The sequence below is a fragment of the Balaenoptera borealis genome, assembly GCF_965194805.1.
Source record: "Balaenoptera borealis genome assembly, chromosome: 16".
Classification (NCBI taxonomy): domain Eukaryota; kingdom Metazoa; phylum Chordata; class Mammalia; order Artiodactyla; family Balaenopteridae; genus Balaenoptera; species Balaenoptera borealis.
Genome location: NC_138872.1, coordinates 12021794 through 12049047, shown reverse-complemented (window position 1 = coordinate 12049047; position 27254 = coordinate 12021794). Strand labels below are relative to the sequence as shown.

The following is a 27254-nucleotide window of genomic DNA, read 5'->3' as shown; positions in this document are numbered from 1 at the left end:
GGTCCCCATCCCTGACCTGTCCCAATGCCCAGCCTCTCAGCACTGTGAGGGCAGGAATGCATCTCTCTCACTCCCAGGCCCCTGGCACAGACCATGGGCTTGGCAAATATATGGCGAATAAACAAGCTTCAGGATATAGGCTGGGCTCAAATCACAGCTCTTTATTCACCCATGGGAAAGCCACTTCACTCCACCAAACCTCCCTTCCTTCATCTGCATGGGGACATGTCTGTGGTTTGTTTTGTTTTGTTTTGTTTTAATTTTTTTAATAAAACACAAATACAGAAAACCACAGAGTACAGACATATACCTTAATGATTTATGGTAAGGCAACTAAACTTCCTTGTGACCACCTCCAGGTGAAGAAGCAGAACTTGGCCAGTTACCCCAGAAGCCCCTGCAGGAGCCCTGGCCTACTCCGGGACAGCCCCTCCCTCCTTCCAAAAGGAACCACGACCCTGACTTTTAGCATTAACTCTTGTGTTTCTTTATAGTTTTATCACTTCTGTTTGTATCCCTAGGCTATATTTTTTCTCGCCCATTGAAAAAAAAAAAATTGATTGAGAATTCCCTGGCGGTCCAGTGGTTAGGACTCCGCATTTTCACTGCTGAGGGCCTGGGTTCAATCCCTGGTCGGGGAACTAAGATTCCGCAAACCGTGTGCAGCGTGGTCACTCCCCGCCCCCCAAAAATTGATATGTTTTCAGTCTTTTAATTTTTGTTTCCCCTGCCATTTGTTTCTTTTCCTTACAGTTCACCTGTTGCAGAACCTGGGCCGTCTGACCTGTTGATTTCCCTGGGGCTGACTGTAACACAGCACACTCTAGCCTTGGCATTTCCTGCAAAATGGCAGCCAGATTCAGATGCTTGATCGGGGATATTTGTGAGGAATGAGGACGGGAGAGGAGCCTGGCACCAGGGGGCAGCCCCTGAATGCAGGATCCGAGAAGGTTCGGGTGCCCATGTAAGCTGACCACAGCTCAGCCAGGCGAGACATCCAGTCTCAACAATCCATCTTGGCTTCTCTCCCCGACTCAGACCAAGCTTCCCCACCTCAGGAAAGTTCCAGGACCAAGGCTGGCTCGTCCCAGTGGGAGCTGGCAGCAGAATGGCCCATAATTTTAGCAGTTCCTCTTCCCTAAAATTATTTCCCATCTGGAAATGGATTCCAAACCCCGCCCAGGAAAGAGTTGGTGGTGCAGGGAACATTTTTCTATTAAAAACAACAAAACGAGACCAGACACCGAACATTGAGTTATTGTAGGCCAGGCTCTGGAGGCCTGGCTGAGTGCCAGCTGTATACCCTCCTTGAGGGGCTCTGCCAGGGAGGAGCAGAAGGTGAGAGGGACAGTCAGGCTCTGTTCCCAGGATCCCCCGTCCCACCCTGGGCACAGACTCTGCATGCAGGGCCTGGGAGGGCCTGGATGACCGGAGGAGAAGGGTTTGGGCTGGGGTCGAGCTGCGGGCTGTTCTAGGTCGCATGGGGCATCAGGTGTCAGAGAGGAAGGCAGTTTTCCCCACAGGGATTCTCTTGCACCGCTCTGAGCACCTCAAGGAAAATGCTTCCTTGCTGCTAACAGCTCCTTATCATCTAGCCGACCCTCTCATCCCTTCTAACCAAGCTCCAGCAGGCTCTGCTTCCAGACTGGGCGAGCAAGCAAGCATCCGGCAAGGGTGCAATGGTGTTGTTTTGCTCTTATTGTATTTATTTTCATCATTATCTTCAATTCATTACATAGGTTTTCCATTTCTGCTAATGATATATAGTTTCCTTTGTACAGAAACAGGTTTAGTTTAGAAGAAAGGCGGGTGGGCAGTCCCTTTAAAATATAGATTAAGGAAGGCAGAGAGCACAAATAACACAAAACTCAGAGCCGACTAGAGTTTGGGAGACTCTGGTGCCACAGTTAAGAGGGCAGACTCCAGAGCCTGAGGGCCTGCGCTTGAATCCTGGTTCTGACGCTTGTGGGCTGTGTGATCTCGGGAAAATCACTTGCCCTCTCTGAGCTCTGGGTTTTTTAATCTGTAAAAGAAAGGAAAATAATAGCACTTCCATCACAGTTATTTCTTTCTTTTTTTTTTTTTGAGGAAACTTTTAGGTTATTTTAGTAATTTTTATTGGAGCACAGTTGCTTTACAATGTTGTGTTAGTTTCTGCTGTACAGCAAAGTGAATCAGATATATATATATATATATAAAACCTTCCCATTTAGGGCACCACAGAGCATTGAGTAGAGTTCCCTGTGCTATACGGTAGGTTCTCATTAGTATCACAGTTATTTCTGAGGATTCAGTAAGACATTGCTGGGAAAACACTCAGCACAGCGCCAGGCACATGAAGGACTCAATCTATTCATTCAGCCAAAATTCACTGAACGTCGCTCCTGAGTTCATGATGTTTCCTCAAAAAGCAGGTTCAAATCCCAGCCCTCGGCTTACCGGCCAAGCAAGTTGCCTCACCTCTCTGAGCCTCAGCTTCCCCATTTGTAAGGGGGGGACATTGATAGTCCTTTGAGGTTCCTGCAGGAGGTGGAGGGTGGCCTTCTGAGACCCCATGGCACACTGCGTGTCCTGTGTCTGTCCCTGCCTCTCAGTCGCAGTGAATTGAGCCCCAACATCTACCTCATCCTGACTCCCTGCCGATCTTTTTTTTTTTTTTTAAACTTTATTTATTTATTTTTTTTTTATTTTATTTATTTATGGCTGTGTTGGGTCTTCGTTTCTGTGCGAGGGCTCTCTCCAGCTGTGGCAAGTGGGGGCCACTCTTCATCGCGGTGCGCGGGCCTCTCACTATCGCGGCCTCTCTTGTTGCGGAGCACAGGCTCCAGACGCGCAGGCTCAGTAATTGTGGCTCACGGGCCCAGCTGCTCCGCGGCATGTGGGATCTTCCCAGACCAGGGCTCGAACCCGTGTCCCCTGCATTGGCAGGCAGACTCTCAACCACTGCGCCACCAGGGAAGCCCCCGATCTTTTCTTTTAAATTTAATTTATTTATTTATTTTTGGCTGCATTGGGTCTTCATTGCTGCCCCGGGGGCTTTTCACTAGTTGCGGCGAGGGGGGGCTACTCTTCGTTGTGGTGCGCGGGCTTCTCACTGCAGTGGCTTCTCTTGTTGCGGAGCACAGGTTCTAGGCACACGGGCTTCAGTAGTTGTGGCACACGGGCTCAGTAGTTGTGGCACACGGGCTTAGTTGCTCCGCGGCATGTGGGATCTTCCCCGACCAGGGCTCAAACCCAGGTCCCCTGCATTGGCAGGCGGATTCTTAACCACTGCGCCACCAGGGAAGTCCCCCCACCCCCCGCCCCATCTTTTTGATGTTATTTTAGCCAGACTTGGCTACTGAGGTTCCTTGAGCCACCCCGGGGCCTTTGTATACACTGCCCCTTCCGTCTGAAATATCCTCCTGCTTCCAGATGGGTAACTATTGCTCCTCCGGAAAAATCAGGTAGGCTTCCTGCCCTCTCCTGAAGCATCCCCTGAGGCTTCCCCTCTCTGGGCCATCCCAGCTCCCCAGTCCTCCCACAGTTTCTGATTCTCTGATATGGAGGGTCCATGAATATTTTAAACAAATAATTATGCTCTTGGCACAATGTCTGCCTCCCTTTTTTCACTGTGTGGATACACTCACCCCCTCCCCAAAGGAGACCACGCAAATGTCTAATGCGTACAATCATAGCTTATGATCCAAAGGCTCGCGATCTGCCTCCATGCACTGAAGACGCATTGTGGAACAGCGTCGCCTCTGCTAGCGACCTCAGCTGTCCGGCCTCAGTTACCGCCTCCGAATAATGGGGCAATAACAGTGCCCGCCTCATTCAGGTTGTCCTGAGGGCTGAGTTAACATATGTGGGAAGCCCTGAGCACAGCGCTCGATGCAGGGGAGGAGAAAGGCATCTCTTTGGTAGGACAGGACCTCTCAGACCAGGGCTGGGACTAGGGTGAGGCAAGCGAGGTGCCTAGGGTGCGAAATGTAAGGAGGCGCTCACTCTCAGAGCCACGAAGACCCAGTTCTCAGGATCCTCAGAGGAGGCCCAGATCTCTGCTGCCCCATGCTGGTCACTCTGCAGAATGACACTCCTTCCCTCTGCTCCCAAAGGTCCCTGACCCTCACCCTCAGAGCTGGACGGGAGGAGGGCACCTTGCCAGCTTCGAGGGACAGGTCCTGCTTCTGTACCTGTGGGAGCCTCAGTTTCTTCACCCATAAAATGGGGTAGGAGAGCCTGTCTTACAGTGCATGGCAAACAGGAGGCACTCAATCATCTATGTCCTTCCTTCAACACCAGCGTTTAAGGAGCACCTACTATGTGCAAAGGACAAAGAAGGAGACTGAGACTCAAGTCCTTCCCTTCAGGGGCTGAAGGGGTGGAGAGGGGAGGACGAAGGAGGCCGGGAATGGCGACTGAAGTACAGGACTGCCTCTATTAAGCACCCACTGGGTGCCACACACTGTTCTAAACACTTGTGGAGGAACGCATTTAACGCTCTCAGAATGCAATGAGGAGGGTACTGTTTTTACTCTTGTTAGGAAACTGAGGTCCAGAGAGGTTAAGGAGCCTGTCCAAGGTCACACAGCCTTGGTGATGGAAGTGAGACTAAAACCCACAAAGTTCTAGTGTGAGGTGGGAAGGGTTGTGCAGATTCATCCATTCATTCATTCAACAAATATTTGTTGCACACTTATTGGGTACCAGGCATGGTGCTGGATGCTGGAGAGAGATCAGTGACCAAACAGACAGCCTCTGCCCTCAGGGAGCTGTTCACATAGAGGAGATGGGCAAAATAAACATATATCACTTGGTGATTCTTGCTGTATATAAAAAATAGAGTGAGAAGGGGGGGAAAGCAAGCTGGTATCTTTTGATTTTAAATAGAAGGGCAGGGGTCTTTGGGGCCATTAAGGGACTTTGGATTTCTCTGTGAATGAGAAGTGGGAACCATGGAAGGTTCTGAGCAGGAGAGGGACATGGGGGTGACAGACAGAGAGAAGTCGGAGACAACTGACTCCCTGAGTGTTTGGGGGAAGAGTTCAGTTTCAGATGCATCCGTTCAATTGCCTGTTAGTGTGGATGTGGAGTTTGGGCTCATCTGGATAAAACATCTTGCATTGACCTGGCACACCGTGAGCCATGGGCAAGCGCTTGCTCGATACTACTGGCATTATTATTACAGGAATGCTGGAGGGATCATTTCTGAAGTCTTGGCTCCTCTGGGAGCTGTTGCAGTGTCTCACAAGGCCACCAGGTGGCACCAGCGCACAGTAGGCAGGCCTGAGGCTGCTTACCCGGGGACACAGCACCCCAGGCCAGCATCTCTCAACCAGCCAGGTTTGGACAGGCTCATTCTGTGGTGGCGGCTGTCCTGTGCACTGCGGCATCTTTGGCCTCCGATCACTCGATGTCAGCAGCACACCCTGATGCCCCAGGGTGACCACCAAAATTGATTTCAGACATTGCCAGGTCGTCTCCTAGAGGGAAAAATCTACCCCTGCTCTTCTCTCAACCACTCTGTGCCAGATACATTGGCCTCCTCGAAGCTCCTCCCACTCATCTGCATATTCCTGCTGTAGGACCTTTGCACTTGCTGTTCCCTCTGTCTGGAACTCTCTTCCCCCAAGATATTGGCATGGCTCCTCCATTTCATCCAGGTCTCTGATCAGATTTCACCACATCAGGGACTTCCCTGGTGGTCCAGTGGTTGGGACTTCGCCTTCCAGTGCAGGCGTGCGGGTTCGATCCCTGGTCAGGGAGCTAAGATCCCACATGCCTGGCAGCCAAAAAACCAAAACATAAAACAGAAGCAATATTGTAACAAATTCAATAAAACTTTAAAAAAAAAGATATCACCACCTCAAAGGCCCGCTGTCCCAGATGCTCTCTACCCAATTACCTGAATATTTTTACAGTGCGTTATCACTAGCAGAAAGGATACTGTTGAAATGTTAATTCCTTTACTGTGGATCTCCCCCCACACAACAGACAAACCCCTGCCCTCTTAGAGCTCAAGTTCTGGTGAGCCAGATGGTCAGGAAGGGCCTCTTTGAAGTGGTGACATTTGAGTTGTGACTTGAAGGATGAGAAGGGACTGGTTGTGGGAGAAACTGAGGAAAGGTCTCTCCTGACAGAGGGAATAGCAAGTGCAAAGGCCCGGGGGCTGATGAACCCCTAGAGTCTGCCTTGGAGCAGGCCTGTCTGCTCACTGGGTGGTGAGCTCCCAGGCCACGCACAGCTGAGAGCACTTGAGTTGTCAGGAAGCCTGATGGTGTGGACAGGGGCTACACCTGGTCACACAAAGGCTCATTCACGGCCAGATGGGAAGGACACGGGGCAGCCCAAGTGGGTGGCTCCCTCTTGTCAGCTCCCAGGAAGCTCTGGCTGGAAACAATTGAAAGTCTGGAGCTTCCCAGGAGACTCAAGTTTCCCTGGGTCGGGGAGAGAAACATGGGCAGCCTGGTCACTTGGACACACCGGGCAGCTGTGTAAAGGCTTTGAGGTCCCACGGCCCCATTCTAAGTCCAGCCCCCCACCCCTCACCAGCTGAGCGACCTTGGCCACAGCATCCCACTCTCTGGGCTTCAGTTCCCTCACCTCTAAAATGGGGTGAAAAACAGGACAGTGTGAGACCACGTGGGAACCAGGTGTTAAGCGGTAGGAGCTTGATAGCAGGTGGCCGGCCGTGGTGGTTGGCTATGGTGGTACTAAGTATGAAGACCAGCAGGGGAGCATGGCATGGGTTTCTAGTTCAGAGAGCCCGGGTTTGATCCAGATCTCCTGCTTTCCAGCTTGGGGCAGGTGTGATCTCCCTGCTCTTTGCCTCGGTTAAGGGATAATGAGAGCCATACACAGGACGATGGCTATAAAGACCCCAGCATGGGGGCCTGTGGTTATAGATGGGGGTCCAGGGCTTCAGAGGGCAGCCTCAGGAGGGCAGGTGGGAAGTGTAAGGGCATGTTCCCTACAGGCTGACAACAGGAAGGGTTTCTGGAAAGGCCCGGCTAAATGGCTGATATGGCAGAAGAATGATGCATCTGGGTCAGCCTGCTGGGTTCAAGTCCCCCGTACTAGCTGTGTGTCCTCGGGCAAGTTACAAAACCTCTCTGTGCCTTGGTGCCTTCTTCTGTGAAACAGGGGTAAGATCATCCCCACTAGGCCATGGGGTAGGTGTAAGGTCCTGATGGGAGAAGGTTCAGACAAAGAATGGCTGACAGGCTGAGGGTCCGATTTCATGACCCATAACTGAGTAGGCATCAAGGCTCCAAGGAGCTGGGAGGGGAACGGGGATGCGAGCAGGGCCTGGAAGGGCCATGGGGCAGAGTAGGCAACAGCCGCGTGTTGTGTGAACACACTGACGAGCTCGGCCGCGGATCAGGGTGAGAAGGCATATCTCAGGCTGGGGAGCAGCAAGAGAAGAGAACCTGAGGCTGGAAAACTACACAGTGGCCATGGGTGCTTCAGGTCCTACTAGAAAAGCTGGCTGCACCCAGAGAAAGGAGAGCGGACATGTGGAGATAAGGGGTGTGGACTCGGCCTGGGGCACTAGGGAGCCATGGAAGGTTTGGGAACTGAGGGCCCAACTGCTCTTTGCATGAGACTTGGCATAGCTAGGATCCTCCGCTTCAGAGCTTTATCCCTTGCACCCTGCTTGGAGCCTGCCACACAGTGGGTGCCCAGGGAAATGGTTTTGAATGAATAAATGAAATAATGAGTGCATGGGAAACCAGCCACTTAACGGCTGGCCCTTATTTTGCCGTTCCCCACCCACATAGCACTACATACCTCGAGGGACTTAGATATAGTTCTAGAAAAGATCATAGTAGCTAACACATGTAGGGCATCTACTATTGGGTTTTAGGAAGAGCCAAGAACTAAACAGGTCTAGTCCCTGCGTTTGTGGAGCTCACATTTCAGGGACACACCAGGAACAGGTAAACAAATAAATGTGAGTCTGACGTGATGTGCTCTGGAGTGGATGAAACAGGAGTGAGACAGAGTGATGAGGTGAGGGTCAGGCCGGCCTCTCTGAAGAGGTGGCTCTGAGGGGATAGTTGAAGGAACAGCCATGGGAGTAGCTGAGGGAAGGACATGCCAGGCCGGGGGACCAGCAAGTGCAAATGTCCTGAGGTGGGAATGAGCTCAGTGAGAGGCGCGGCGAGGAGGCCCTAATGGCTGAGGAGGGAAAATGAAGGGACAGGAGGGCCTGCAGGGCCTGTGGGACGAGGAGACAGGACTTCCCTCCGTATGCAGCGGGCGCCCCGGAGGGCTGTGAGCAGGGAACTGGCTTGGTCTCATTCGCCTTTTATATCCTCCTAGTCAAAGGGCTTCACCATTATCCCCATTTTACAGATGAGGAGACCCAGGCTCCAGAGTTTGCATGATTTACCTTAGGTCATATGGCCAATAAGAGGCAGAGCCAGGGCTCAACCCCCCCTCCCCACTCCCCACCCCGTCTGTCTCTGGGGCCTGCAGGGCTGGAGGCGGATTGAAAGACACCTGCTGGACCCAACACAGGTCTCCTGAGTCACCAGGTTGGGCCCAGAGCTAATTTCTAGGAGCCAAGAGCTTCCCCGGGGAGGTGTCCCTCGCAGGGTCACTCCTTGGTGTCCTGCCCCAGTGGCTGCGAAGTGCAGCCATGCCCTCTTGATCCCCCGGCAGTCCCGGCTACACTACCTCAGCCCTCAGCGTGCGTGTTGTCCTGTGTGGAGTCCTGGCCCATTGCTGACACTGGGCCCAGGCCTGAGGGCAGAGGGCAGGACAGATAAATGCAGGCAGTGGGAAGCCCCTGTGGACCCCACTAGCCCAGACTCCTGTGGGTGAAGCAGAGGCCAAGGCTACCTCATCAGAAGCTCAGGTGCCCAGGTCCCACACAGATAGCATGACCCAAGAAGAGGGAGACTCCTGTGGCAGAACTTAGCTTCTATAAGAGAAAGAGGGAAGGAAGAGAGAAGGGGAGGGAGTGAGGGAAGAAAGGAAGGAGAGAAGGAGGGAAGGGATGAAGGAAGGGATGGAGGGAGGAAGGAAGGATTCTAGTGCTATCATCTCATTTAATCCTCATAGCAACCAATGATGATGATGATACCCATTTTACAGATGAGAAAATTAAAACCCAAAGAGGAAAAGTTTTTGCTCAAAGTCCCAGAGCCAGGAAGGGGGAGAGCCAGGATCAAATCCAGGCCCTTCTCATTCCAGAGCCCCTTTGACTGGGCCTGGTAGCCCCTCAGACTCTTAAGCTTTCATTTTCTTCCCCACAAAGTACAGCACTCTGGACTGAGCCTCCAGGGGCCAGCCAGGCCTGGCTGTGGACCTTGGAGCAGGGCAGCGTTGGTCAGTGCAGCAAGGTGGGCCTGGGGGAGCCTGGTGGCCTCCCTGGGGTTGTTGGCCATCATGCTGGAGGCCACTCTGTCCCTGGGACCCAACCCACCCAGGAGGAGCCCATCTCAACATAGGAGTCATCTGGGGCCTGTGTGGCCCATTTTGGGGTGGGAGGCCCAGAAGTTCCCTGTAACTTGCCCAGGGTCACACAGGGGGAGAGCAGACACAGCCAGGGAACAGGGGGTGCAGTGCCCTTTCCTCCTGCCCACTCAGGATATTCTTCCAACAATTGCCTCTTTTGTGCAGCCTCAGTTTTCCCCACTCCCAGGACCTCACGTTAAAAAACATAAAATGCCTTCCCTTGACCCCATCACCTTACCACGAGCGCCCCTCCCTCCACTCCCCCCCATACCTGGTGAGAGTCCACACTCCCTGGCCCACTTCCACACCCTACCCCCTCCTCGGTGTCCCCCAACCAGGCTTCCACCCTCTGTGCCACCAAATGGCTCTCAATGTCACAATCCTTGTTGCCAAGTCCAATCGTGGCATCCATGCTCATTATCATTTCTCAGCAATGTCCCCTCCGAGCCCTGTCTTTGGACCCCTGCCGGTGGCGCTCCTCCCCCTCCCTTGGTGACCTCACCCATTCTGCTGCCTGAAATAAACATGCGTGATGAATCTCACATTCCCATCAGCATCCTGATCTCTCCCGGGCTCTGGACTGGAATATCGAATTGCCAACTTGAAACATCCTAGGAAGACATCTTGCATTTCTCCAAACACTTATTCTTCCCCCAGCCCCACCCCAAATCTCCAGTCTTTGCTCCTGGTGACACCACCCAGTGGCTCAGGCTCCAAAGGCATCACTATTTTTTTCTTTTTTAATTGGGGTATAGTTGCTTTACAATGCTGTGTTAGCTTCTGTTGTACAACGAAGAGAATCAGCCATATGTATACACATATCCCCTCCCTCTTGGGCCTCCCTCCCACCCCACCCCCCAGGCATCACTCTTGATTCCTCTGTGCCCCTCACCGCTACCTCCAAAATGTGTCCTGAATCGTCCACTTCCACTGCCACCACCTCGCTCCAAGCCACCACCATCCTCACCTACAACCTCCTTGCTTGTTTCTCTGCTGTCACATTGCTCCCTACAGCAGCCAGAGGGAACTTTATTTTTTTAATTTTTTTGGCCACGTCGCGCGGCTTGTGGGATCTTAGTTCCCTGACCTGGGCCCTCGGCAGTGAAAGCGCCGGGTCCTAACCACTGGACAGCCAGGGAGCTCCCAAGAGGGAACTTTTGGAAACGTAAATCCAAACATGTCACTCACCTGCTGAAACCTTCCAGTGGCTCCTGGCTGCCCTTCCGCAATCACCAAAGTCCTCACCACGGCCTGCAAGGCCCCGTCTTTGCCTCCTCCTCTCCCCTTCAGCTGCTCTGGCTTCCTTCTACTTCTTCCAACAAGCCAAGTTCTCTCCTGCCTCAGGACGTTTGCACTTCCTCTTTCCCATGCCCCTGTTCTTGTCATAACTGCCCTTCTTTTAACCCCAGCTGAATTGTCACCTTCCCAGGGGGCTCTTCCCCGACCATCCAATTGAAGGAGCCCCACCCTGTGTCCTGGTCATTCTCGACCCCATCTCCCTGTTTATTTCCTTCACAGTTCTAAGCACAGCTGGAACTCAGTCATTTATTTGTTTGTTTATTGTCCATCCACCCTTCCTCCCCAGAAAGTTGGTTCCACGAAGGCAGGGATTTATATCTGTCTTGTTCACTGCTAAAGACGGAAGCCAGGTACCCAGCACAGTGTGTAGCACAGAGTAGATGCTCAGTAAACATCTGTTGGACGGATGGATGAATTCATAAGCAACCGGAAAAATGAACCTAAACTACACATTTAATCTTGCCACTCTCCCACTCAGGAACCTTCCTTGGCTCCCCACTGTCTACAGAATAGACAGCAAACTCTTCTTTGTGACATTCAAAGCTTTCTGAACTGGTCCCACATTGGGTACTCATTGCACCCCCAGAAGATAAATCATTCATCCTGGCTTGTTAGGAAGCGGATCAGTTAGCTGTCCGTCTCCTCACACCGGGCCAAGAGCCATCTGAGAGTGGGGTCTTGGCGGTCTTCATCTTGGTCTATTGGCATTTAGCCCTTGGTCAGCAGCATCAGAGACGTTTGATGAATAAATACAAGAATTAGTGAGTGAGTGAGAGAAAGTGGCCTCACTGTGACTTGGGGAGCCAGCAAGGGAGAAGGCTCAGACGCAGGAAGCTTCAGACTCAGAGAGCGCCGCTTTCCAAATTTAGAATATGTGAGTAGTTTCACTGTTTCAGGTCACTGCTCCTGGTCAGGGTTTCAAAAGTATGTAAAGGAGGGGCTTTGTGGAAATTTTGAAAACTACCAGCAATCAGCCCGGCAGTGTCTCTCAGGAAGGGATAATTTGTTTTTCTTTTTCTTTTTTTTTCCCCTAAATTATTTATTTTCGGTTGTTTTGGGTCTTCGTTGCTGCGCGCGGGCTTTCTCTAGTTGTGGTGAACGGGGGCTACTCTGTTGTGGTGCGTGGGCTTCTCATTGCAGTGGCTTCTCTTGTTGCAGAGCACGGGCTCTAGGAGCGCAGGCTTCAGTAGTTGTGGCACGCGGGCTCAGTAGTTGTGGCGCACGGGCTTAGCTGGTCCACAGCATGTGGGATCTTCCTGGACCAGGGCTCAAACCTGCGTCCCCTGCATTGGCAGGCAGATTCTTAACCACTGCACCACCAGGGAAGTCCCAGGAAGGGATGATTTGAATGATAATTATCAGATCCTCCAATTCTAAGAGCTGTGCAGCATCAGATTAGTAAAAACACACTCTCATGTGATTTTGACCAAAACCATGAAGACCCACAGCCCTGGCAGTGAAGGTTGTTGGGACTTACGGTCTTGCTGGCGTTCTTCTGGTCTTTGCACACCTCTCAGACCCTTTCAAATCTCTTGATTTGCAGGTGGGATGGGAGCAGAGCTGTGATGGAGGAGAAGCAGCTATGCGAAGCCACTGTGGCTTAGCAAACTTGTCTTAGGTTACGTGTTTATCTGGAGTGGCTTTGGAGGCATTGAAATTATGGGGAAGAGACAAAGGCACTTCCCACAGCCCTTGATGCCAGCCCTTGACACTACCACTGACCCTGATAACACCCCAGGCCTGACGTGACAGATGCCAGCGCTCCCTCCTAACCTGGCCCCAGGACCCCACGCTACAGTGGGGGTGAGCGGCTCCTTTAACGGTCATGATGGCTAAGTAACGATTCATATTTACCATCACCTGCGAATCAGCTTCAAGGGAAACCTGTTAAGGGTAATTTATGCCACTTGTGAAATGAATTCTGCTCCCCATTCTGGCAGAAAACTTCCTTGGGAGGTTATGAGCTGTGCAGCTCAGGAGAGCACGGCTCTGCGTCCTTCTCTGCCTCCCCGCCACCTTGCCCTGCCCCCTCAGCTGCCCACTACTGCTGCATGTGGCCCTGACAGGCGCTGTGTGATTGATCTCCGGGACAATGGTGGGTGGCTTGGTGAAGTAGCCAAGTGGGAAAGAGGTCCCTGCTTTGTGGAGAGGCGGGGGGGGGGGGGAAGGAATAGGGGAGAGGGAGATGTAAATCTTCTGCTCTTAATTCTAGAAAGAAGAGGGACTGGGAAAGATGCTCTATAGCTGGATTCCACTTCTACAACTAGCTCCACAGCTAGAACTCCACAGCCTGGGGAAGTCATTTCACGTCTCGGGGGCTCCATTTCCTTAGCAGTGGTTCATATTTTTGTAAGAAGGACAAATTGAAAAGCCAAGAAGCCTGGGTAGCTGGGTAGGCATCTCTGTCTCTCTCTCTCTCTCATTCAACAAATATTTTAAGACCATCTACTGTCACACCCTACCCTGGACGGCGAGGAGACCTGAGATTCTTGCCCTCCAGAAGTTTACAATGTAGAGGGGGAAGAAAGATAATAAACCAGCGAACACATAAATGAACAAGCAGATTCATCTAATGATGTGGTATAAAGAAAAATAACACAGAACTGGGACAGTCGGCCGCTCCAAACTGGGTGTTTAGGGAAGACACCTGAAATTGATGGAGTGTTCCCAGCAGAGGCAGGAACAAGAGAAAACTCCCCAAAGCTAATGTCCCCAGCGTCACCTTTAAATGCACTCCAATTCTTGACTTACTACCCTACCTAAGATATGCCAGATACACCTACAAAATTTAATCTTTTAAACTGAATTAATTAGGCATGAGGCTGGCAAAATTTTTCCTGTAAAGGGCTAGATAGTAAATATTTTAGACTCTGGGGGCCATACGTAGTCCCTGTCACAACTCAACCACTTGATATTCCCGTTGTAACTTGAAGCAGCCGTAGACAATATGTAAACCAACGGGCATGACTGTGTGCCAATAAAACTTTATTTACCAGAGGCTGGCTGGCCAGAGTTTGCCAACCTTTGTCAATTTTTAGGCTAAAGGGTCTTCCTTGGTGGTCCAGTGGTTAAGACTCTGTGCTTCCAACACAAGGGGTGCAGGTTCAATCTCTGGTCAGGGAACTGAGATCCCACACGCTGAGTGGCGTGGCCAAAAAAAGAAAAAAAAATTTTAGGCTAAAAATTAACAGAAATATGAATGGTGAAGGAAGATCACAGAACAAAAAAGAAGTCCAGGAAAAATAAAGCTAACAATGTGTACTGGCCAGTTTATCACCATGTAACACGTAATAGCAATCCCGCAGAAGGAAATCAAACCGCCCAACAAGAATAGACAAACATGCTAAGCTCTGTCAACACAAAGGAAAAGGAAGTGACAGCAAAGAGTGACAGATTACACAGAAACACGGAAAAGCAAGCCAGATAGTGAAGAAAGGGTGCACCACAGGAAGGATGTGCCGATTACAATATTAAACTGTCCATTCCTTGATCCTGGCCCATGGCTGGAGAGAGCTAACCGGAGATTTAGAGCAATGGGGGACATGGTGCTTTTGTCTGTCATTCTGTCTTTATGTCTGCTATTTTATGTCTGACAAACATTTATGTTTGTCATCTGAACAGATGATCAAAAACAGAACAGAGGCAAAAGATTTTTTTTTAATTTACAAATGAATTCAACAAATATTTAATAAGGACCTACTATGTTAGGGGCTACCAAGACTTAAAGTGGGGAAAATGGCAGTTCCTATTGGATGGGGTTATTGAGAAGCAGAATTTTATAATTATTATTTTTAAAATTTTAATTGTGGTAAAATATACATACTGTAAAAATTACCATCTTAACCATTTTCACATGTACAGTTCAGTATTGTTAAGTATATCCACACTGTAGTGCAACCATCTCCAAAACTTTTCATCTTGCAAAAATGAAATTCTGTTATCACTGAACAGCAAAATTTCATTTCCTCCTCCCCTCAGTCCCTGGCAACCACCATTCTAGCTCTTGTCTCTGATTTTGTCTACTCTAGGAAGCTCATATAAACGGAATCATTGCGTATTTGTCTTTTTGTGAGTGGCTTATTTTACTTAGCATAATGGCCTCAAGGTTCATCCATTTTATAGCATGTGTCAGAATTTCTTTTCAAGGCTAAATAATATTCCATTATATGTACCACATTTTACTAATCCATTCCTCTGTTGATGGACACTTAGGTAGCTTCCACCTTTTGGCTATTGTGAACAACACTGCTATGAACATGGGAGTACAACTATCTCTCTGAGGCTTTCAATTCTTTTGGATATATACCCAGAAGTGGAATTGCTGGATCTTGTGGTAATTCCATTTTAAATTTTTCAAAGAAAGACTGTTTTCCATACCATTTGCACCATTTTACATTCCCACCAACAGGGCACAAGGGATGCAATTTCTCCACATCCTTGTCAACACTTATTGGAGGCAAAACAGTTTAGAACTGAAACCTTAGCTGTACCCTGTCACTCCCTAACATGATATATTGATAGATACTATGAAGTGGGTTTTGTCTGTGTTTGTCTTTCTCCCCAACTGGATTGGAGAATATGGACTCTGTTTTTCTCACTGCTCAATCTCCAGCACCCAGTCCAGGACTTGTATACAGCAGGACCTAAGGTATCATGTAGGTGCTCAAAAATTTCCTGAATGAACGAAAGAATGAACCATCTCAATTCGACATGGAAAATATCAGATGAGATAAGATGAATGTAGAAAGAGCCAGACACACCCATCTCTGAATCCCACTCAGGAGCTTCGGGCCTTAAGTGAAGTCACATTTCTCTGGTCCTGTTTTCTCTTTTGCAAAAGGGAGGTGACAATACTTTCCATATGATGTCATTGTGAAGGGTAAGTGCAAAGGCATGTGAGTTACTTAGCACAATGCTTGGCGCATAATAGGTGGTCAGCCGATGGACCCTCTTTCATAGTGGCAGCTTCACCATGAAGCGCCGTGTATAAATCTAACGTGTTCTTACTATTAGTAAAGCCTAATTCTTTTTTTTTTAATTTTTAATTTTTTAAAAAAATTTTTTGGCCACACTACATGGCATGTGGGGATCTTAGTTCCCCGACCAGGGATTGAACCCGCACCCCCTGCAGTGGAAGCACAGAGCCCTAACCACTGGACAGCCCGGGAAGTCCCTAGTAAATCCTAATTCTTAAGACCAACTTACCCCACAGGAGAAGTAACTTGGAGCCAAGATTTCTAGCTGGTGACAAGATCACAGACATTTCTGTCAAAAGAAAAATTGTAATGGAATGAAATACAAAATAATACAACAAAATAGAAAGATGCCATCAGATTTGTTTGCCTATCATTTAGAGATTTGTCTTTTTTCATAGTATTTTGGTTGTGAATCCACTGACTAATAAAAACATAGTTGCAGGATCATGAGTTGGTCGCAGCTAGAGGGAATGGTTCATGTTTCCTCTGAGCAAAAGGATTTGGTAATTCTGGAGATTAGACTTAATACTGTAAAGGTACTAAGACTTCCCAAACTATACTTCAATGTCATGTCAATCATAATCCTATATCCATTTTTTAATAGAACTTGACAAAATGAATCTAAATTTCACTGGATTAAGAAAATACATAAAAATAGCCAAGAAATTTTTAATAATAAACAATCATGAGGTTATATGGATATGTTCACTCTAACAATTCAAAGAGCTATTCACTAATGATTTATGGACTTTTCTGTATGTATACTCCACTTCTAGGAAAGCTTACATTTAAAAGTTCGAGGAGGATATGGAAGATGAGAGATACTTGTCTTTTGAAAATATACAATAGGGATAAATATAAACTATGTAAAGCAGAATGAGACAAAGAACTTGGTGGAATGCAAGAATCTTGCTAAAGGGGACTTCTCTGGTGGTGCAGTGGTTAAGACTCCGAGCTCCCAATGCAGGGGGCCCGGGTTCGATTCCTGGTCAGGGAACTAGATCCCACATGCATGCCGCAGCTAAGAGTTTGCATGCCACAACTAAGAAGGCAGTGAGCTGCAACTAAGGAGCCCCTGAGCCGCAACTAAGGAGCCTGCCTGCTGCAACTAAGACCCGGCGCAACCAAATTAATTAACTAAAAAAAAAAAAAAGAAGAATCTTGTTAAAGAATTTAATGTATGAGACATGGTATTTCAAAAAAAAAAAGAGGAAATTACATATTATAATAAATACTATTGGGACAATTAGCAGTCCATTCAGAAAAAAATAAAAATGTGCACCCTCTCCCCCACCTCATCTCATACACAATATCAATTCCAGGGGATTAAAGATATAAAGGGCATGGTCATTCATAGATGGTAGAAGGGTTAATTCAGACTTCCTTTTTGTAGGACAAATTGGTGTATTCCATCAACATTTAAAATGTGCAAATTCTTCGCCCCAGTAATTTCACTTTTTGGACTCTCTCAAGTTGACCCGCTTACATATATGCACCCAAATTTATGGGCAGCTGTGTTCACTGTGGTGCACATAACGTGATAGTGGAAAACTGGAAACAGCCTCCATGTCCATCAGGAGTAGAATAGGTAAATAAATTACATCCATCCATACTACATGTGACCATTCAAAGGAATAATATAGGTTTGTTCATTCATTCATTCATTCAACAAATATTCATTGAGCACCTACTATGTGCCAGGACTGGTTCTTGGCACTGGGGATAGAGCAGGGAATAAAACAGTCTCTACCTTCATGGCGATTACATTTGAGTGGGGCCGACAGTCAGTGAACAAAGAACGAATAACCATATAGTAGGATTCAGAGTAAGAAATCTTGTGAAGCAAAAGAAAGGTGAACGAGGGCTGACACACAGTAGACTGGGTGCCCATGGAATGCTTCCCGGAGGGAGTGACATTTGAACCCTGAGACAGCTCTTCATTCACAGAGAAGAGGTCACCAAGAAATAGTAATATACAAAGCCAAAAGTAATACAATTTAAGTTTCTTTAAAAGTATACATGTCTTTATCTCCCTATACATGCACATAGGCATATAGGTACATACAGACACCAGCTAAACTGCTAACATTAAAGGGAGAATTAAAACATTTTTTTCAGCAAGCATGTGCTCACATATTACTTTTATAATAAAAATATTTGTGAGTTGTGTTTGTGAACAAAAGCTAGTAAGAGCACATATGCAGAAAAAGAAGTTGCATCACAAGTAGCCTAGGGGTTAAGAGCATTTACCTTGGGGTAAAAATGACCTGGTGCTGAAATCCTGGCTGGCTCCATTGGCTAGTTTTGTGACCTCAGGCAAGTGGTGGCTTTGGTGGCTTCCGTTCCTCAGCTCTAGAGCAATGGTTCCCAATTGGGGATTTTGCTCTCCCTGGGGTCATATGGTAATGCCTGGTGACATTTTTGGTTGTTACAGCTGGGAGGAGGGAGTGCTATGCTACCAGCATCTAAAGGGTAGAGACCAAGGGTGCAGCTAAATGGCCTACATTGCAGAGAGGATGCCAACCCTCCCCTCTCCATCCTGTACAAAGAATTATCCGCCCCCAAGTGTCAAGAGGAGAGATTGAGAAACCCCGCTTTAGAGAAAGGGGCAGGGTCTACCTTGCAGGGCTAAGGATTAAGAGTGCACAATGCACTTAATTAGCACAGCGCCTGACCCAGAAGCGGCACTCAATAAATGGGAACTACTATTTTTATGACTGGACTTACCCCAAATTAAAAAAAATTTTGAGTGGGGAGGAAGTGGCAGAACCAGAAATCAATTCGGCCAAATTCCGATTCTCGTGATTTACGTAAGAAAGGATCCTGGATCTTTTAACAGCAACATGGGTCTTCACGGGCTGTTTGCCAATTAGAGATGGCACAGGAAGGGCTCCTGATTCCTCCTGGGTTTTGCTTTGATCTCACCCCCTGCTACTAGTTCAGGAGCATTCCTGATGGATTATTCCTTGTCTCACGTATATTCAGCTATCTTTCTCTGGCGGGCATCTCCCTGGGGTTCAAAAACACACTGAAGTTTCTCTTGTTGGAAAGCCAAAATCAACACCCGCCCTGAGCCTCACACACTTCCTCCAGGTACCAGCCTTTTTTCATCCCTTTATAGGAAATTCAAGAAACGCCTGCACTCGCTGCTACTCCACCTCCTCCTTCCTTGGTCTTCTCCAGTGCGGCTCCCCTTGCACCTCCACTTCAGCAAAACGGCTCTAGCCTCAACCAGTGTCCTCCCCGCTGCTAATCCTTAATTTTCACGCCTCATCTGGCATCCCTTCTTTGCTGCATTCAGTGCTACTGACCACTCCCTTGAACATCTCTCCTCCCTTGACCTTCCTGTCCTATCCACTCCTGTCTTCCTCCTATCACTCTTCCTCTCTGCCCCACTCACTAAGCCTCTTCTTCCCAACTGTTATTAATGGAGATCTTAGAGTCTTGGGTCAAGGCCACCTTCTGTTCTCCCTCTATGCGTCCTGTTCTACTCCGTCCCTAAACAATCTCATCCGCTCCTAGATTTTCACTTATCTCCTACCCCAGAGACTCACAAATCCATCTGTGGTCCCGACTATTCCCTTGAGTCCCCGAGCCAGCACACGCAGAACAGCCTGTTTGCTGTTTCGGCTTGGTTGTCTCAAAACCCCCTGAACTCAGCACACTCATGACTGATCTCATGATCTTCCCCATGAACCTGGTCCAATTCCATCCAGTGCCCTCATCTCATGAAAATGGCCTTGCCATCCACACAAGTGGCAAAGCTAGAAGCTTAGTGGATTCCTCCATCCCAAGAGCAATCCACGTCCAGGTCTTGTATTACGTCAGCAACCCTCCATCTCCTCTCCTCCGTCCTGCACACCACGCCCCACCATGACTGCATTCACCTACCTGGTCCTCCTACTCCTTTGTTTCTCTACAATCCGCCATTCTCCCTGCAGCCAGAGGCCTCTGTTCAAATTACTCTCAACTCACATCACACACAGCCCCACCTCCTGGAAGCGCTTGAATCCACTGCTCTAAACATAAAACCCGAAAGCTTTATCTTGGCTCACAGGGCCCTGCACTGCAAGGTCCAGCCCCGTCCGCCTCCCCAGCCTAACACTGCCCGCTGCGCCCCTTCGCCCTTTCTGCTCCCGCCTTACCGGCTTTCTGTTCCCGCAGCTCCCGGGGTACCCTGTTCATCTCCCCTCAGCTCACCCACCGCACCTCAGGGACGCCTTCCCTACCGTGCACTCATGGTCCGTAGTCACCCCTTTATAGCACTTACCGTGGTTGTAGTTAAATCATACCCTCCATCTGGGAGTGCAGGAGGAGAAGAGGATAGTAAGCTTTATGAAGCCACTGACCCTTTATTATTTTGCTAATCATTATATCCCTAGCACCTGGGCACAGAACTTTCCACGCAATAAATATTAGTGAGCGGTGAACGTTCAACAAAAAGAAGCTACGATTATACTCCACGCAGTATCAGGCAGACGGCAAACTCTGGACTGGCCCCAGAGGACCTTCTGGAGGCAAACTCCCTCACCCCACCCCTTGCCCAGGTGTCTTATTCGACTCGATGGGCATCGCCTGGGCCAGTTCTTGAACGAAAACCCAAGTGTGGGCGGATGGCTGGTAGCACGGTGGGATTCGATGCTTTGGCTACATGAGCAGCGCTTTTCACTCAACTGGTCTGACTGCAGGGCTCGGGCTGGCGGTATTGCTCTCAGGACCACCTGGAGGTCAGCCCGGCAAACTGGAAGCCAAGGCTCTAAGAAGTCACACTGTTCCAGACAAAGACAGACGACCACCAAGGTTTGGTTCTTGAATATGTATTTTTTACTGAAAAAATCATTCATAAATTAACATACAAAAATGTACAAACACATGAGTAAATAATGTAATGACAAAGGACTATTTTTTGTGAAAAGTGTTTTTTAAAACATCTTTAGATTTCAGTGCAAAAATATACCCCTGGCACCTCTTAAAACATAAGAGCAAGCTCAAAAAACTCGTAGTGATGGAAGTAAGCGAGCTACGTTCAATGTAATGGTCATCGGTGAGTGGATACAATCAGTACGTATGCTGTTGCTTAGCTCTTCATGTCTGTGGTAGAGAGGCTATCACAAGAGGCCCTGCAACGTCACAATGAATAGTTTTGCTGATAACCACCCCCCGCCCCCCAAAACAAAACAGCGTGAAAGGAAAACTTCTTCCTATACGCAGCAATCAAAAGACAAGACTGATTTAAGGGGTCATTCATTGGTAGCCTTAAAGAATTTCAGCTGTCAAAATATATGCAAGGTCACATTTGGTTCTTATTGTTCTTTTTTTCTTAACATGAGAATTTCACACTATTAACAGAACACAGGCCTGGCTGTGTTTTTAACTTTTACCTTTCCCCACACGATACTCAGCTTGGTGGATAAATGACTTAACAGTGCACAGCAAGAGTTTTCACACGAATAAAACAAACTCACACATGACTGCAAGATGATTTAAATGACCCTACTTCCAGCCGTGGAAAGAGACTTTTCCTTTTGTCCTCAAATCAGCATTTTCTTTTTCAAATCAGGTGTTAGCCTTTTGCCAACATTTTGTTCTTGATGGTAAATGTGTTAATGAAAGGTTTCAAACAATATCATTTTACAACGCTGCCGAGTGTACACGAGCCATTCTTGACCAAGAATCAGTCTGTCCTGGCAAATTCTTCCAAATGACATCATAATTTTGTCACACTGAAAGCAGCTCACAGCCCTCAGAGAGAGAAGAGGCCAGGCCAGCCCAGAGGCCTGGGTGTGCGCAAAGGAAGGGGGGGAAAGAAATCTTTATTGCTTTATGCACCATACATCAAAGGAAAGCCAAAAGAACTTCTGTGTGTCATGTTCCTCGTGAAGGTCTTTTAAAGCAAGAAATGCTCAAAACTCTTTTAAAACATTATGATACAACTACCAGCGTGTTCAAGGGCAGGAACCTGCTCTCTCATATGAGCCGGTAAGAGCTTTGCAATGCAGTTTATTTTCTAAATAGCGTTCTCCTCTTCGAAAGAACAAAAACACAACAAAAAAACAAGGCCTGGCCAATCACTCCCACAGCCTGTGGGGATCATACGTCCATGGAACCAACACACGCAATGGAAGAAACCCCAACCCATGTGTATATACACAAATACAGCCTCTACACACATCCATGTAAACAATGAAAATTAAGGAAGTTGAAGGCAAACAAGGCAATTAAAAAAAACATGAAGTACACTTCAGAAAGTACTCCTAATAATGATATATAAATATGTTTTATGGAAAAAGAGGGGAAAAACCTGGCATTTTTCAGAATTCTGCAGAAGCCAAAGGGGACTATGAGATGAGGGATTTGGCTCAGGTGAAAACAGAAAGGCACAAATTCACATGTGATTTAGAGTCTGACTTCAAAAAGCACACGGGGGCGTGAATGGAGCACTTGGGCTCCTGCGGCCGTCCGGCAGCTTTGTTAGTCTAACCCAAAGCTTGGATTTGGTCTAACCTGGATCCCAGCTGACCCATAGCACACGAGTGTCACCTGCTCCCTGGCTGAATTCTTCATAATTCAGATGCTCATTATTCTATGTCTTAGTTAATAGTGTTAACAACAAATCTTTCCAGAAACCAAAAAGGGAAATATTCAAAGGAATCGTTGAAGCTGGTTGGTAATTTAGGCACAGACTTCAGAAACTGTGGCCAAGTTCCATAAGAGCAAGCGAAAGAAAGAGAGAGAGAGAGACGGAAGTAGGAAAAACCAACACCCACACTCTCTCTTTATGATGATGAAAGGACAAGACAGAAAGTCCAGAGATCCAGGGGTGTGTGCACAGTGGGCCCACCTGAGGGGTTTGCTTCAAGCGGGGGAGCAGTTCTAACACGGCAGCTTCCTGTTCAGCACAAGACTGGGATGAGAGTGGACGTGCCCAGCAGGGAAGAGAATCCAGAGCCAAAGTCGGGAGCAAGACTTTTGGAAAAGGGAATGGGAGGGGGGCACAAGAACTTAGCTACCGGTGATAAAGACTGGACTGTTTTGCTCTTTTGTGACATGCCCTATAACCACTCCCTTCCAGAGTGACAGCAATTTGGGAGATGATGTTATTCCATTTTAGCTGAGTTCCTGCATCTGCCAAACAAATACGGGATCTAATGTATAAACCCTCGGTTTGAATTGGAGCCAGCTAGAAAATTAAATTTAAAAAAGGCATTTTACATGGCTTATTTACAATTATACTTCTTCAAGAAGTGATTGTTATATGTCTATTTATCTTCCCCAATCCCTCCCCCCTCCCCCCTCAACCCCCACCCAAAGCAGGTAATTTTTTTTTTTTTTTTTTAATGAAACCAAAGAGAACACCAGAGACGTAGAAGAATGGTTGTGTGGAGTTTCCTTTGCTCTTCCTAAAACACAGCTGCCCTGTGGTGGGTCTGCCTCTTTCCTCTGAAGGCCAAGAAGCTCCCAAGGCCATTCGTGGCGGGATGGTGGCGGATCACAGTTCCGGTTCTGGAGATTGTGGAGGAGATGGGACGTCAGGGCAGAAGATGGGGGAGAAGAGCAGCAGGACAGACGTGTCTTGTGAAAAGAGAAAGTCAGTTCCCGGCTGACTCCCTCAAGGCCAGTGGGTCCAAACGGTGAAGGCGTTATGTGCGTGTGCTCTGTTCACATTTTTTCCTTGAACCCTGTGATCCCTCACAGATCCACACTGGATTTCTGTTTTCTTCCTCTGCGGAGCCCCGAGACATGTCGTCAGGCTGCTTTCTTGGGGGCGGTGGGTGAAGCAAACATATATTCTCCCCTCGTCTCAGTACTCAGTCACCTGAGCCAGCTCGGGTGTCAAATTGACGGTAATGTTTTTATACAAGGCGTCGTATGTGATGTTTGCAAAGTAGTTCAAGTTGTTGAGGCCGTCCAGCCCTTGCCGTTCTTTGGACTTCCTCAGCAATGCATACCTGTTAAGCAGAGAACAGAGGGGTGGCTCTGAGCGAGGGTCCAAGCTCCTCACGGCACGGACGGAGCAGGGCAGACCACAGGTGGCGGCACAACCCAAAGCGATGCTCCTGGCCCACACGGCGGGTGACTGGCCGTTCAGCTCCTCCAGGCTACACGTCGTCATTAGAATTAGAAACACGTCCTATTTCATGCGAGGTGTTTTACTTACAGCATTATTTCATTTAATGTGCCGGCCCCTTCGCAGATGAGGCAACCAAGGCTCTCAATATTAAATGGCTTGCCCAAGACCACAGAGTGGGGAAGTGGGAGGTAAGCTGTTAGACACACGGGATGAGAAAGTTCAGTCTGTATTCAGTGCCTGCTTACTCCCATGAAAAGAGAGTTCACGCAGCCAGATCGACTGTCTAGAGAATACTGCTCCCCACTACTAGCAAAAGACAGAAAGAGCCACTCCGCCCACATGCCCCGCTCAGTCCGATCTGGAATTTCCTTATTGAACGTACAGAGGGTCATAAAGCAGCTGCAACCACACAAACAGAAGCTGAGGGACACCCTTCCAGAACCAGAGCTTGCAGAGAGGGTGCCAAACTTTTTGTCATGTGACTGTGAGTTACACAGAAACCTTTACCTGAGTGGATTCTTCCCCATCTCCCTGAAGGCTACAGAGGAGACGACAAAGCTTAAGACACAGAATGAGTGATTTCCTTAAAAGATCTTACTATCAAAAATTTTCACCAATGGTATGATTTTGCCCCCAAACGCCTGCCTCACACTTAAATTAAAATATATACAGGAACTCTAAAACAGCTGTCCGAACAAGACCTTGGAGGGGGTGGGGAGCAAGACAAGGGGCTGTAATGCTCGGGGACACCTGGAAATGCGAAGTATACAGGGTATTTGTACAAGGAATAAATAAACTGCACCAACCTTCCAAGAAACTGGACTTCTCCTCGGTGGTGATGAGGAATGGACTTGTACTTCCCTGTGTCACCTTCCGGCCGACTCACAGAATAGCCTGCATTCTGTACTCTGTCCAAGACAAAGAGGATGGGCTTTTGGGTAAAATGATCAAGTCCCATAGGTGACCAAACCTTTCCTGAGGCTGAAGAACCCCAAGTTGAACAACAGAACTTCTGCATCTAAATATTCATATTGCTTCCCCTCTGGATAAGTTCACGGTTTTAGAAAAGAAGTCTACAATACAAAAACGTTTTGAAGAAGGAAAGAAATTGGAAATTCAAAAAGAAATTAAAAATTCTTGAGGTTTGACACAGGGTCTCAGTGACAGGTACAACCACACTCCCTCTGGGCCGGCTTGTTTGGCTCCTATCAAAAACATGTTCTCCCCAGTGGGCACACCTGTCCTTCCATGACCTACTACAGAGCAAGTCAGCAAAGTCAGAGCCACAGTGTGTTCCCCCTAGAGAGACCTTATGTCTCCGCCCACCTCCCCCATCACCAGGGAGGTGAACTAATTTATATGATGTCCTCCGATATAGATGTAAAACTTCACAATTTATGAAAAGTCACTATGAGGGAAGAAGAATTTAGAGGAGGTGTTCAGGATATTTATTCTTAATATGATAAATATAAGATTTCCCAGGCTGGGTTTACTGGAAACTTGATAGGACCCCAAGAAATACTCAATACATGGGGTAGACTCTGGATATCTATGCGATATTTATGATCATTTTCATATTTCAACATCCTCCTCGACTCCAAATTATACTCTCATTTTGATATATAGTCAGCCCTCAGCCTCTGGGTGGGGGACTGGTTCCAGCACCGGGCCCACAGATATTAAAATCTGTGGATGCTCGAGTCCCTTATGTAAAATGGCATAGTATCTGCATATAATCCACACACATCCTCCAGGATACCTTAAACCAAATCTAGCTTACTTATAATACCTAATACAATGCTATGTAAATAGGTGCCAGCATGTGGCAAATCCAAGTATTGCGTTTTGGAACTTCCTGGAATTTTTTTTTTTAATATTTTCATTCCGCAGTTGGTTGAATCCTCAACTTCAGAACCCATGGGTACGGAGGGCCGACTGTGTGAAGATGTGTTCTCACTCTCATTTGATAAATATGTATGAAATGCCTACTGTGTGTTTGGAATTGTGCGGGGCGCTGGGTAAAACCAGCTGTAGGTTCCTGCACTGAGGGGCTCCTTGCTGAGCTGAGGAAAGAGCAAGATGAGAGTTATGACAGATATCCTGGGGGAGCTCAACTGGATTCAAAAACCAGTCAAACCAGTTAAATGTCTGGAAAAGCTGTTCATCCTCACTAGGTTCCTAAGAAACCCAAGTTAAAAGGATGAGATGCCACTTCTACCTAACAGGCTGAGAAAGAACTGCCTGGAGCTGCTTTGCCTAACAGCAGCCACAAGCCACATGGAGCTACTAGAGCCGAAACACGGCACACATTTAAAAGGTTGTTCACATCCAATGTTGCTGGTGGTGTAAGAAAATTTGTACGCTAATGCGCTGTTGGTCAGAATATTTTTGCAATCTTTTCTGGAGGAAAATGTGACAATAACTATCAAAGATAGTTAAATTTAAAAGTGCATTTACTTCTTGGGACTTCCCTGGTGGCGCAGTGGTTAAGAATCTGCCTGCCAATGCAGGGGACATAGGTTCGAGCCCTGGTCCAGGAAGATCCCCCATGCCGCGGAGCAACTAAGCCCGTGTGCCACAGCTACTGAGCCTGCGCTCTATAGCCCGCAAGCCACAAGTACTGAGCCCGCATGCCACAACTACTGAAGCCCGTGTGCCTAGAGCCCGTGCTCCGCAACAAGAGAAGCCACGGCAGTGCGAAGTCCTCGCACCGCATCAAAGAGTAGTTCCTGCTCGCTGCAACTAGAGAAAGCCCACGCACAGCAACAAAGACCCAATGCAGCCAAAAATAAATTAATTAATAAAAAAAATTTTTAAATAAAAAAAAAAAGTGCATTTACTTCTTGACTCTGCAGTTCTGCAACTAGGAATTTAATCTAAAGATATTCACACATGTGAACAAAACATGTTCAAAATTAAACATTGTTCATCAACAGGAGAGAATTAAAATAAATTGTTGTCTGTCTACATAAAGAAATACCATGCAATTGTTAAAAATAATAAAGTGGCTCTCTAACATGGTTGGAAGGGGAGAAGGGATGTGTCTGGGTTGTTTATGTATGAATAGAAAGAAGTCTATAGAAAGAAACAGCTTGTTCAAATGGCTACTTCCTGGGAAGGAAACAGGATAACAATGGGGATTAAGACTTATACTCCCTGGCTTAGACACGTCTGTATCATCTGAATTTTTACCAGCAAATATTATTTTGTATTAACAACCAACACACCCTTTCTTTTTTTAAAGCTGAGATAGAAAGTGGATACAAGGTAGAAATTCTTTTGGTTATTTGTTCCTTATTAGGTTACTATTTACTTACTCTGCAAAAATACTATTTTACACTACTCACACACAGGATTGTTCATACAAACTTACATAATACAAGCCTGATCTGACGGCATGGATAAATCTGTGTACACATAACTAACATTTGACCTCTGGTTTGGGGAGGTTTCAGTAAAAT

At 47.6% G+C, this 27254-nt stretch overlaps 1 protein-coding gene across 6 annotated transcripts in view; it reads right to left on the bottom strand.

Annotated features, from left to right (window-relative positions):
* Positions 1-27254, bottom strand: part of B4GALT5 (beta-1,4-galactosyltransferase 5) — a 118800-nt gene that overhangs the window by 17949 nt on the left and 73597 nt on the right. For 2 of the 6 annotated variants that reach the window (XM_082362761.1, XM_082362756.1), the window contains 2 exons: positions 24600-24701; positions 23027-23671 (listed from right to left, as the gene is read on the bottom strand). In XM_082362761.1, coding sequence (XP_082218887.1) covers positions 23524-23671; positions 24600-24701 — 250 coding nt within the window. In that variant the 3' untranslated portion in view covers positions 23027-23523. Of the gene's footprint in view, positions 1-13714; positions 15421-15951; positions 16012-20523; positions 21500-23026; positions 23672-24599; positions 24702-27254 lie in introns of those variants that run through there. The other 4 variants (XM_082362759.1, XM_082362758.1, XM_082362760.1 and 1 more) reach the window with 4 other exon arrangements.